We start from the raw sequence: 13,972 nt of genomic DNA, 5'->3' as shown, positions 1-13,972 counted from the left end.
AATATCATCAGATGCCTCCGTAATAGTAAGATTCCATACAGATGGGGATTTCCACTGAAAAGTTGGTGTGCAGAAATTACACCCTTACTAAAATTAATTATGTGAATGACGGCATGGAAGTGTTACGCAGTTGGGGGCTATTTTCCAAAGGGAAAGAACTGCCACCTTCAGACTTCTTTTGTGGGCCAAAAAATAAATTTAAAAAACCAACATGATTTTAAAGTGAACAGAAAAAAACATCTAAGAGGAGGATCAGATCCAGTGTGTCCCTTAGTGGATGAAATACCTTTACAGTCCAGAGCCTAACTTATGTGGCTCTGGAAAGTGTGAGTGAACCTTTTTTATTTTCCACATATTGTAAATAGGTTTCAACAGTATACACTATGTTGTTTTCTTGTATATATTATATATAGGGTCCACAGTTACTGTCTGCCAGGGGCGGACTGACAACTTATGGGGCCCTTAGTCAATAGGAGATCAAGGGCCCCCCTCCCGGTGCAAGGTCTTTGTGCAGCTGTCATACAGATATGTGCGCGCTACCCAGCATGGCTGTGTGAGTCATGGCGTCTCCCAAACAGGGCCAGATATACTTTAAAGGGTTAATCCAACCAAAAACAGTGTTTAAATAAAACATTGTTTTTGAGTGGAGTACCCCTTAATAGCTTGCCTTACGCTACCCCTCTCCCCCCCATTAAAATAAAGACATAAAGCAAATTTAATTAAACACTTCCTCTGTGTTTGTTGGTGACATCACAAGCAGCATCTCCCACATGTTCAACCATACAAGCAGCCTCCAAACACATGTGTTTGGAGGCTACTTGTGTGGTTGCATGTGTGGGATGCTGCTTGTGTTCCTGTATGTCAACATGTTGAATTAGAATTAATTGTTTGACTTGTTTTACCTATTGTACTGCGCTGCGCAGAATATGTTGGTGCTATATAATTAATTGTAATAATTGCGTTTGTATGTATAAGGAGGCTGTATGCAGTATTGCCATGCTGGGGATGCCTCTTGTGATGTGTGTTTGTGTATAAGGAGGCTGTATGCAGTATTGCCATGCTGAGGATGCCTCTTGTGATGTTTGTGTAGGGAGGCTGCATGTTGTATTGAATGTGTGGGAATGCTGTTTGTGGGATTACGTGCATACAGTGAGGTTCCTTACGTGCATACAGTGTCGGATGTTAGTGGAGAGGGCTGGTTGTGTTACAGAGAGTGTGTGGATAGGGGCTGTTGTGTGTGTGTGTGTGGGGGGGGATAGGGGCTATAGTAGGCAGCTGGGGGATACTGGGACTGTAGTGTATGTTTGTATGATACTAGAGGCTCTACTGTGTGGGGGAGATACAGAGGCTGCAGTATGTGTGTGGATAGTGACTGCAGTGCATGAAGGGGGATATGGGCTATAGTAGGTGCAGGGGGCATACGGACGGTGGGGGATAGCGGCTGCAGTGGGAGCAGTGAGGGATAGGGGCTGTAGTGAGTGCAGGGAGGGATAGGGATGAGAGTGATGAGGACTGTAGTGGGTGCAGGAAAGCATAGGGGTGAGGTGGGTACAGGGCGAGAGAGAGGCTGAGGAGTGTACAAGAAGGCACAGAGGCTGTGGTGGGTACAGGGAAGGATAGGGATGAGAGTGATAGGGCTGTAGTGGGGGAAGGGGGAGTGGGATCTGGGATGGTAAAGGGGCATAGGGGCTGTGGTGGGTGACGGGGCATAGGGGCTCAGATGGATAAAGAGGGCAGAGGGACTGTGAAAGGGGGCTCAGATGGATAAAGGGGCATAGTGACTGGGATGGGTGAAGGGGGCACAGGTGGTGTTATGGGTAAAGGGGACACAGGGCCTGGGATGGGTAAAGGGGGAACAGGGCCTGGGATGGGTAAAGGGGGCACAGGGGCTGGGATGGGTAAAGGGGGCACAGGGGCTGGGATGGGTAAAGGGGGCATAGGGGCTGGGATAGGAAAAGGGGGGCACAGGGGCTGGGATAGGAAAAGGGGGGTACAGGGGCTGGGATGGATAAAGGGGTACAGGGGCTGGGATGGATAAAGGGGGCACAGGGGCTGGGATGGGTGAAGGGGGCACAGGGGCTGGGATGGATAAAGGGGCCTAAGGGCTGGGATGGGTGAAGGGGTACAGGGGCTGGGATAAGAAAAGGGGGGCCCAAGGGCTGGGATGGGTGAAGGGGTACAGGGGCTGGGATAAGAAAAGGGGGGCACAGGGCCTGGTATGGGTGAAGGGGTACTGGAGCTGGGATAGGTAAAGGGAGCACAGGTACTGGGCTAGGTGAAGGGACACAGGTACTGGGCTGGGTGAAGGGGCACAGGTACTGGGCTGGGTGAAGGGGCACATGTAATGGGATGGGTGAAGCGGCACAGGTACTGGGATGCATGAAGGGGGCACTGGAGCTGAGATGGGTGAAGGGGGCACTGAAATGGGTGAAGGGGGCACTGAAATGGGTGAAGGGGCACTGAAATGGGTAAAGGGGCACTGGGGCTGGGATGGGTGAAAGGGGCACAGGGGCTGGGTGAAAGGGGCACAGGGGCTGGGTGAAAGGGGCACAGGGACTGGGATCGGTAAAGGGAGCACAAGGGCTGGTATGGGTGGGGGGCACTGGGGCTGGGATGGGTAAAGGGGCACATGGACTGGGAAGGGTAAAGGGGGCACAGGGGCTGGGATGGTTGAAAGGGGGCACATGGGCTGGGATGGGTGAAAGGGGGCACATGGGCTGGGATGGGTGAAAGGGGGCACAGGGGCTGGGATGGGTGAAGGGGCACTGGAGCTGAGATGGGTGAAAGGGGGCACACGGTCTGGGATGGGTGAAAGGGGGCACACGGTCTGGGATGGGTGAAAGGGGGCACAGGGTCTGGGATGGGTGAAAGGGGGCGCTGGGGTGGGTTAAAGGGGTACAGGTGCTGGGATGGGTGAAGGGGGCACAGAGCTGGGATGGGTGAAGGGGCACAGGTCCTGGGCTGGGTGAAGAGGCACAGGTACTGGGATGCATGAAGGGGGGCACTGAGATGGGTGAAGGGGCACTGGGGCTGGGATGGATGAAAGGGGCACAGGGGCTGGGTGAAAGGGGCACTGGGGCTGAGATGGGTGAAGGGGGCGCTGAGATGGGTGAAGGGGGCACTGGGGTGGGTGAAAGGGGGCACTGGGGCTAAGATGGGTGAAGGGGGCACTGGAGATGAGATGGGTGAAAGGGGACACTGGGGCTGAGATGGGTGAAAGGGGGCACAGGGTCTGGGATGGGTGAAGGGGGCACTAGGGTGGGTTAAGGGGGTACAGGTGCTGGGATGGGTGAAGGGGGCACAGGGCTGGGATGGGTGAAGGGGGGCACTGGGGCTGAGATGGGTTAAGGGGGCACTGGGGTGGGTGAAGAGGGGCACAGGGGCTGGGTTGGGTGAAGGGGGGCACAGGGCCTGGGATAGGTGAAGGGGGGCACTGGGGCTGGGTGAAGGGGGGCACAGGGCTGGGATGGGTGAAGGGGGCACAGGGCTGGGATGGGTGAAGGGGGCACAGGGCTGGGATGGGTGAAGGGGGGCACTGGGGCTGAGTTGGGTGAAAGGTGGCACTGGGGCTGAGATGGGTGAAGGGGGCACTGGGGTGGGTTAAGGGGGTACAGGTGCTGGGATGGGTGAAGGGGGGCACAGGGCTGGGGTGGGTGAAGGGGCTGGGCTGGGTAAGGGGGGATATTAGCTTTAAAATAAGTAATATTTACTTACCTGCTGTCTGCCAGGGTTCAGCAGATTCTGCAGGACAGGAAGTGATGTAACTTCCCCTCTTTCGGCCCCGCCTCTTCCACTCACACGGAGCTCCGCAGACATTGAGGAGACCTGGCAGGAGCAGCAGGATCACTGCCAGGTCTCAGAAGGTGGGGGTGGAGGCAGAGGGGGGAAACAGAAAGAGATAGGTTGCAGGAGCAACCTATCCATAGAATATGTGCTATTCTGTTTGTTTCTGGCTGGGGAGATCTGTGATCTGATCTCCCCAGCCAGAGCATGTTTATGCAGCCAGCCGGGCCCCTGACTGCCTCGGGCCCTCGGTCCATGACCGATCTGCCCGAGTGGTCAGTCCGCCCCTGCTGTCTGCTGCTGAAAAAAGGACCTATACAAGATTTTAAAGGTAAAGTATTCCACTGTTTGTGCGCTTTCACCTTTTTTTTCTGCTCACTATATCTTTCATTTGGTGTAATAAGTGACTGTACACCGAGGTGTTTTTAAGCTGCACCAGTTGTAGTATTTTGTGTATAGCGCCATTTTCCCTTCTATTGTGTATTTCTATGATTTTAAAGTGGTAAATGTGGGACAATAGGAGACATGTGCAATTCGTTTCGTTCCAAATGCAAATTCAGACAAATTTTGGACATTCAGATGCTTCTGAATTGCCGAATTTCGCAAGTACCGAATTTCGCAAGTACCGAATTGCTGAAGATTTCTGAAAAGTGGCAGAACAAGAGAGTGAGGGAAAATTATGCGAATGATGACAGGAACCTAGACCAATAAGCTAATTCCTGGCATTAGGAGCCCTACAGATGTGTAAGTGGTAACCCTACCCGTAACCCTGCCCCTAACCATAGATGTGTACGTGTTTGTGGTGGTAAGGGTTAGGGGTTAGAGGTAGGGTTACTGTAAGGTTAGGGTTAGGGGTTAGGGTTATGGAGCCTTACGGATGCGTAAGTGGTTGTGGTGGCAAGAGAGGGATGCTTACGAATGTCCGAATTGACGAAGTCCTGAATTGCCAAAGTCCCGAACCAAATTTTTTGCCTATGCGCATTCAAGAAAATAGGGATTGTACAGTGTGCTAAAGGCAGGTCCAGATTAAGACCCCAGTGGGCCCGGTGCTGACAATTATGATGGGCCTAATTACAAAATCTTATTGACCAAAAACACTAAAACAGTCCTACCTCCTAAGCGTCATGTATCTGATGTAGATGGTGCTGGAGGGAAACTCATAGGATGCAGCTATGAGAAAACACATACCCTATGCTAATCTCATGCTTTCATCTTCAAGTAAACCCATACCTCCTAACAGCAGTGTCCAGTAAAGCAGGAAGTCTATGGATGGGGTAAAAGGGTGGGCCACTGACACAAATCTGCCGAAAGGGGCGAACATACACAAAAAGGGGGCATGTCTGTGTCCCCATGTCTCCCAGTCCCTTAGTGTCTGTGTCCCCATGTCTCCCAGTGTCCCCATGTCAGTAGGACACCAGGGGACATTGAGAGACATTGGGACACTGGGAGACATGGGAACACTGAGATACTAGGGAACAGTGAGAGACCTGGGGACACAGACTCTTGGGGACACTGGGAGACATGGAGAAATGGGGACACTGGTTGACTTTGGGACACGAGGGGACATGGGAGACATGGGGCACTGAGACACTGTGATACATAGGGGACACTGTGATATATAGGGGACACTGGAGTCTTGATAAAGACCTGGGTACAGGTCAAAACATTGCGGTGTCCAATAAACCTTCTTAAATCTATCACAGTGAGTGCCTGAGATTTTTTTATACTAGGGGACACTCAGACACTAGGAGACATGGGGACACTGGGAGACATTGGGACACTGAGACACTGGGAGACTAGAAAACACTGAGACACTGGCACACTACGGACATTGAGAGACACCAGGAACACTGGGAGACATGGAGAAACAGAGATACTAGGGACACTGGCTGGAAGACAAGTGGATACTGGGAGTGCCCCATGTCTCCCAGGTCTCAGTCACCCAGTGTCCCCATGTCTCCCTGTGTCCCCATGTCACGAGGACACTTAGAGACATTGGGACACTGGGAGAGACATGGAGACACTGAGATACATAGGGACACTGAGAGATTAGGGGACTCTGGGAGACTAGAGGACTCTGGGAGACTAGGGACACAAACACTAGGGACACCAAGAGACACATGGGGACACTGAGAGACTAGGGGCCACTGGGAGACATTGGGCCATTGTGTCCCTAGTGTCTCAGGGTCCCCATGTTCCCCAGTATCCCTATGTCTCCCAGTGTCCCAGTGTCTCAGTGTCCCAATGTCTCCCAGTGTCCCCATGTCTCGCAGGCTCGGAGCTGCTGTCTGGACTCTCTGTGCAGAGCTGCTCCCCGCGGATCAGTGAGTAGAGAGAGGCAGGGAGGGAGATTCTGTAACTTCTCATCCCTGCCTCTCTCCACACAAACAGCGACCCCTACTGGCCGGCGCTGGTATTGCAGAATAATCTCTGTTTATACTGAGACAGACATTTGTATTGCCGGTATTACTGTAATATCGGCACCGGCTAGGCAGCCTCAAATACCTGAGAAATACTTCTGAGAAATACCTGGCAACCATAAGAAATACATGAGAAATACCTGGCAACCCTAAGAGTAGTGTGTGTAAAAAAATATATATATATATTTTTTTTTTAAATCAATGGGCCCATTCCATGGGCCTGGGCCTGGGCCTGGGCCTGGGCCTGGAGCTGCAGCTCCATCAGCCCCTATGTTAATCCAGCCCTGGCTAAAGGTAACCCAGGCTTATCTGTGAGTATCTTCTATACTTTATATTGAGTTTATATCTGACTGTGCAACATATAAGACTATGCAACTTATCTTTGCGTCATATTGTGTTTTCTATAGAAACTCTTGATGTAATAATTATTTTTTTTATATAATGTAAAGCAAAGCTCGTTTCAGTGCCACCCTATGAAGCAATGTACTTGGCAAATTTGCAATAAAATAAATAAATGTTAATTTCTACTGCTTTCTATGTTTTACTTGATCTCTTATTAACTCAGAGACCCTAAGGTAATGGCTAACAATGAGAGTGTTTGACATTTCATTAATTAACATTTGTTTAATCAATTAATTTGGTTCTGTAGACCAGTTTGTCTTAACTGATTAATTATATGCTTTCTAGGGCATGTTCAGAAGCCAAAAATCTGAATTTATACATTTATTGGCATAAAGTTCTCTAGAAAAAGAATTCTGTGACTTATTTCATATACCTTTATGTATATACAAAAATATAGGGTTTTAAACTTCATCCATAAAAGATACAAAGCATAATTATAGTGTCACAAAATATCGCTACTGAAATGACTTGAAGTGTACTCACAGGATAGCCCAGATTATCTGATGTTTTACGGGAGGAGGGGGGGGGGGTGATTTTGGGAGGCACCTTCTAAAATGCATAACCTGGTAGTACACTTCAATTCATGCAGTAGCAATAGTTTGTAACACTGTAACACTATATGTGTATCTATTTAGGAATAAATTGAAACCCTACATTTTAGGTATGTACACGTTTGGTAAAGAGGCTTGAAGGGACACTATAATCCCTAGAACCACTACAGCTTAATAAGAAAAGGCAGTGTTTACATAGTGCCTATAAACACCTCTAGTGGCTGTCACTCAGGATGGCCAGAAGAGGTGCTTCTTAGATTAGTGCTGCACAGGCTTTATTTTGGTATGTCATGTTCTTTATATGTACATATAATTATTGTATGTTATATACAGTTTAGGACACAATATTATTTAATTTCGTATGTTGTGAGCCACAAATTGTAATAGCTCAGATATTAAGACAGCTTATTGTTAACCCTTGTTAACCCTTTTGACACCAGCAAATTGATACAGGCACTTGCTTCACTGGGAGCCTGTGTCAAATCGACCTTGACTAAAAGCTTAATGGTGTTTCAGTGCAGGCAAACCCTACTAACCTATAAATATTTTGCCCTCATTTGCAGCAACTCCAAGCTTTTAGAACTTTTTGTATGATACAGTGTTTCATTTCTTTTATTTTCTGTTGTCATTTCTAGAGATCGACACAGTAAAATTATCCCATGCAGTATTCAACAAACTCCATGAGGTCTGCTGTAGCTGGGTGAAAGACTTTCCCATGCGCCGCAAGCCGCACATGTATTATGATACCTCCATTCACGCCATCAAGAACATGCGTCGCAAGATGGAGGACAAGCACGTCTGCATCCCAGACTTCAACATACTTTTTAATCTAGAGGTAACTCTGAAGAATTACAATCATGTTATGCATGATAGATATCTGTGATAACTACTAAACAAAATGTGACCTAAATTTACCAGTACAAACATGTAAAAAAACACCTCTATTAATTATACTAGTATTATTTTATCTCTAGGATAAAATAGGGTCATTGTAAAATAATTGAGTGTATTTTAGTTGAGGTGTAAATGCTGAGATCAAGCAGGTGAGTTAAATGATACGATACGAAAGTTGTTACATTTCTTACAGTGGAGGTAATGGGAGCTCCTAGGAGGAGCTTTTAGGCCCAAACAATGTGATTGTCGCCCTGGGGGGGGGGGGGGGGAGGGGGGCAGATAGGTTTTCAAACTGTTCACAATCAGCAACCAGGCTTTCTCAGATTCCTAGCTTGCAGTCAAAAAGCATGGCATTGTACAAAGATAATTGTGCGTGTATGTGCATGGAGACTGGGTGTGTGCACCTCATTCTGCTCCCCCATAATATCTCCTCTCAGGTTTTCTTTGTTATTTACCAAACTCTGTCTATGGTCCATCAGTTTTAAAGAGAGCAACTAATATATAAGAATCTTTAGGAGTATTAGCTGTCCAGCACCAAGTAAATCTCTATAGAAGAGTTTTCTAAGATATTGAGAAATTTTACATATATGGGGAAAATTCAACAGTTCTGCCATTTTGACCCAAAAAGCCCAACTCGTATATTAGCTCACCTTAAATCACTATATACTTAAAAAACACTTTGGATTGAGCTATGTCCTTTAAATGGAAAACCGTCGATTGTATTGCCGACTTTGTTCTCAGGCTGAGGTATCGCAAAACATTATGTCAACTTGCATTGACTTGAGAAAGAACAACTTGCATTGCATCCCCTAGGACTTTCCCAGCTAAGATTACACTTGTTAATAATGTGTTTGTTTTACCTGGAATATTCCCGGGGCATAAAATAGCAATAATAAGCTTCAAAGCACCCATTGTTTTACACTCATGAAAAATATTGATGTGAGATTGGTTGGCTGGCTGCTTTTTTATTATATTTTATTTGCTTTGCTCGAAGATTTCCAGATTCTGCATTTAATCACATCACTGATTACACTTTTCAGAGTAATTTCAACCCTGACAGTATCCTGCATCAGTCACGCACGTTTCAAAAGAGATATAATCAACCTATTAAATGCAGACAGTTTGGGAGGAGATGTGACAAGTGATAGGCCTAGGAAATAATAATTCCATTCTATGTGTATTCAAAATATAGTCTAATAGCTGTAGAAAGTAAAAAAAAAAAAAAAGGCATAAAAGCTTTTCTTATGTGCAATGCTTTAGAGGAGTGTGTAGGAAACCATATTTCCATCATATATTTATTTAATTTGATGATGAATTATGAACTCTACAAAAGAGAGGTTTAGAAGCATAAAGCTAGTTTGATAACTAAAAGCTGCATAAATTATCCCTCTGGAATTAACAAAACAGAGTCCCAGTGCAATTAATGCCAAGTAATATCAACATTGTGTACATTTTGACTGCATATACTGGTAGATCAATATTACATGGCAAATTCAGCAATTCTCACAATTTAAAGTTCTAAATATGCTGTATACTTTCAGTGTAACTGATCAAAATGAATTGATATAATATAAACAAATATGTAAGATGTGTAGTATATATGTGGAGTTGAAAAATGAGATGAAGTGAAATGGACTGTGGTAGCACAAGTTGCGTAAAGTTGTAGGGAGAATAATAGGTTGTGGATCCTCTTCCCTTAGTACTGTGCTAGAGGGTGTCCAACCACTCAAAGGGTTATTCCAAGCACCAGGAACACTTCAGTGATTTGAAGTGGTTATACTGCCTGGTACCTTTATGAGTTTAACTCCTTTGATGCCAGAGGTGTACCTCCACCTCCAACAACATCATGGAGAGTCGTTCTTTGCAAATTTCATTGCAGTGACACTCATTCATTGACTGAACGTGGTCACGTGACACTCTCAACCAATAAATGCGCAGCAGGGCCATAAGCCTTACTACTGAAGAGTAAGTCAAATATAATTGAGAATAGAATTCTCAAATAAGGATAGACAGAATTTACTAAACAGTGATACCACTCAACTGGAAAGGTAGGCTCCCACTATAAAGCCAAAATGAAATAAAAGAAAATGATTATATTACATCTAATAGATTACCATGAGTAGTTATGGTGTATTTAATACGTCTTTAAGAATTATAAAAGCTAGAAAACAACAATATTTGTATACTAATATATAACAGTTAGTTCCAATATTAAAGTGGCACTGTCATGCCGAACTTACCTTTCCCCAATCGATTCATCTTCTCTTCCTCTCTCAGGATCTGTTCTTAATTTCTTCCTGTCTGCTCTAGTTTTCTTTAAAACATAAGACAATGTAGTGACCATCTTTGACCAGCGGAGGAACAAAGTGTGCTCCGTTTCCTGTGGTCAGGCAGGAAAATATGGGGGGAGGGACTATTGTCCTCCCCCTGGCCCCCACCTATGAGCTGTGTGCGGGGGCCCTAAATGAAAATGGGGGGGGGGGGGGAGTCCCCCATGGAGAAACTGTTCTCATTCTGTTAGGACGAAATTCGGTAGTTTCGCCGGCATCCTGTCTAAATGACAGGACGTTTGGGAATATTGACAGAAAGCATTGCGAGATCATGGAGGGAAGGTAAGAATTGTGGGGAAATTTCTCTGACCATAGGAAACTGAGCACACTTTGTTCCTCCACTGGCCAGAGATGGTCAGGAGCAGGAAACCTCTATAAGGCAAAATAGTCCCTATGCTGTTTTATGTTTTAAAGAAAACTAGAGTAGACGGGAAGAAATTAAGAACAGATCCAGACAGAGGAAGAGAAGGGGAAAGGTACGTTTGGCATGAGAGTGCTGTTTTAAAAATCATTGTAACGGATCACCTGGCACCCCAACTGGGTACCTCCGTTGAAGGATGCTTCTAGCGCTTCCTGAGGACTCCAAGCACTGCAGCAGACACCATAACCACCGTAGACTCCTCCAGAGAGCAAGGCAGGAACAAGCTCTTACAAGAGCTTAGTAGTGATTTAGCAAGGGAGTATGACAAGCATAGCAATCCCTTGTAGCAGATCCCCCCAATAAGAGACTGCACTCCAAATGGAGGGTGAAGTAAAAACTGAAGCTTTTAATCAAACACTCTGCTTTTATGCATATTTTACACACATAGTACTGCCCACAGGGTTTTGCAGAACAACCAATCAATACATACAATACACTCAGACACTCCCACACAAAATCCTCCCCTCTGCCTGTGATATAATTACTGAACACAATGGTCTGACTTAATTATCACAGGCAGGAAAATACACAGTTTTACACAATATTCATAACTCTAAAAGTATGGTATTTAACCCTCTAGAGTAAGGACAGAGTTGTGGAAATGGAGAAGTCTTCCCGGAGCTATTGCTCACAGAGACAGGAGACGTATTAATAATATTATAATATTAGTAATAATATTATAATTATTAATATGTTAGGCGAGCAAAGCAGGAAGGGGAACTGGATGTACTTGTCCATCTAGGGACAAATGACTTGGCTTGCAATAAGGTTTCAGAGGTAAAGGAAGTTTTAGTATTTTGCCAATGATATACGGCAGGTTGCTTCCATGCTGTCATTCTCTGAAGTTCTGCCTGTGCATAACACTCAGAATGACAGGCGGGTGTGTATTGGGGACTTTAACTTGTGGCTTGGTGAATGGTGTCGGGAACAATGATTTGGCTTTATTTCTCATGGTAGTTCTGTTTGGAATGGAAATAAACTGTACAAAAAAGATGGTTTGCATCTTTCTCAAAAGGGAACAAATGTTCTCAGTGAGCAGTTCAGAGGTTTTGCTAGGATGTAGTTAAACTAGGAGGGGGAGGGGGGCAAAAGGGTGATAAAACATAAATCAAATTGCCCCCCCAAACAAGGACAGAAGGTGCCTGTAGCAAGTGTGTTAAAAAATGATAAGCTTAGAGTCATGTCTACAAATGCTCGCAGTTTAGAGAATAAGATCCATGAACTTATGGCAATAATGGCAACTGATAATGTAGATTTAGAGAATAAGATCCATGAACTTATGGCAATAATGGCAACTGATAATGTAGATTTAGTCGCTGTTACTGAGACATGGTATAATGAGAAAAATGACTGGGACAAAGCAATACCAGGGTACTCTTTATATAGAAAAGACAGGCAGGGCAAGAAAGGGGGAGGGTGGCCCTGTATGTGAAGGATAGCATAAAATCTAGCCTAATAAAAGTTAGTGAGACGAAAATAGAGTACGTTTGGGTTACATTAGAATTTGATAATCACACAGTACCTCGTCTAGGTGTGATTTATTGGCCCCCAGGACAAATAGAAGAATTAGATAATCTACTAGTTGAGGAAATAGCTAAAATGACAATGAAGGGGGAAGTTCTCATCATGGGTGACTTTAATCTTCCTGATGTGAATTGGAAAACCAAAATAGCTGCTTTTGCCAGGAGCACACATATTCTAAACTCTCTACTGGGATTGTCTATAAAACAAGTCATTGATGAGCCAACTCGTAAAGAGGCCATACTAGATTTAGTGTTAACAAATGAAGATCAGATATCGGATATTACTGTAGGTGAAAGTTTAGGATCCAGTGATCATCAGTCAGTGTGGCTTAATATAAGAACAGTGACTGAGTCACACCAAACAAAAAACAAAGTTATACCCTTTAGGAAAACAGACTTCTCTAAAATTAGAATATGTGTAAAGGAGTCATTATCAGACTGGAGCAATTTAAATGGAGTCCAAGAGAAACAGGATTATTTAAATGTTGCACTGCTGAAGGCAGCAAAAAACTGCATTAGGCTTGTCAGTACAAGCAAAAAATTCAAGAAACCACTGTGGTACTCCGCAATTGTGGCTAAAATAGTAAAAAACTAAAAGTTAGCATTTAGTAATTATAAAAAAACCAGAGTGAGAAAAACAGAATGATCTATATTTTTTAGATACATAAATGATAAAAGGAAAGTAAAACAAGGATTAGTTAGATTAAAAACAAAAGAAGGAAGGTGTGTAGAAGAGGATAAAGGTCTAGTTGACTGCCTCAATGAATATTTTTGTTTAGTATTTACAGATGAAAATGAAGGAAAGGTAAAGTTAGGTAAAATGACAAATTAGTCATTTGTTACATGTGAGTTTACAGAGAAAGAGGTTCTATTTCAACTGTCAAAAGTAAAGACAAATAAGTCAATGGGACCTGATGGAATACACCCGAAGTTATAAAAAAAAGAGATTAGTGATGTACTAGCAAAACCATTAACAGATTTATTTAACCAATCATTGTTAACAGGAGTAGTCCCAGAAGATTGGAAGTTAGCGAATGTTGTGCCCATTCACAAGAAAGGTAGTAGGGAGGAGTCGGGCAACTATTGGCCAGTAAGCCTAAAGTGGGGCCAATAAGTGGGGAAAGTATTGGAAACCATGTTAAAGGATAGGGATATATTCGAAGCATGGGGTTGTTACCAGCGGGGTACCTCAGGGATCTGTACTTGGACCCATTCTCTTTAATATTTTTGTTAGTGATATTGCAGAAGGTCTTGATGGTAAGGTATGTCTTTTTGCTGATGATACTAAGATATGTACCAGGGTTAATGTTCCAGGAGGGCTAATCCAAATGGCAAATGATTTAGGTAGACTAGAAAAATGGGCAGAGTTGTGGCAACTGACATTTAATGTGGATAAGTGCAAGATAATGCATCTTGGATGTAAAAACCCAAGGGCAGAGTAGAAAGGGATTTAGGGGTGATTATTTCTGATGACTTTAAGGTAGGCAGACAATGTAATAGAGTAGCAGGAAATGCTAGCAGAATGCTTGGTTGTATAGGGAGAGGTATTAGCAGTAGAAAGAGGGAAGTGCTCATGCCATTGTACGCCTCACTTGGAGTATTGTATGCAGTATTATAGACCGTATCTCCAGAAGGATATTGATACTTT

General features: G+C 44.6%; 1 protein-coding gene across 1 annotated transcript in view; it reads left to right on the top strand.

The window, feature by feature from the left end:
* Positions 1-13,972, top strand: part of PPM1E (protein phosphatase, Mg2+/Mn2+ dependent 1E) — a 299,607-nt gene that overhangs the window by 185,508 nt on the left and 100,127 nt on the right. Inside the window, exon 3 of the mRNA XM_063456941.1 lies at positions 7,792-7,991. Coding sequence (XP_063313011.1) covers positions 7,792-7,991 — 200 coding nt within the window. The remainder of the gene's footprint in view (positions 1-7,791; positions 7,992-13,972) is intronic.

This window comes from Pelobates fuscus, chromosome 1 (genome assembly GCF_036172605.1).
Source record: "Pelobates fuscus isolate aPelFus1 chromosome 1, aPelFus1.pri, whole genome shotgun sequence".
NCBI classification, from domain to species: Eukaryota; Metazoa; Chordata; class Amphibia; order Anura; family Pelobatidae; genus Pelobates; species Pelobates fuscus.
This window is presented reverse-complemented; position numbering and strand designations above follow the sequence as displayed.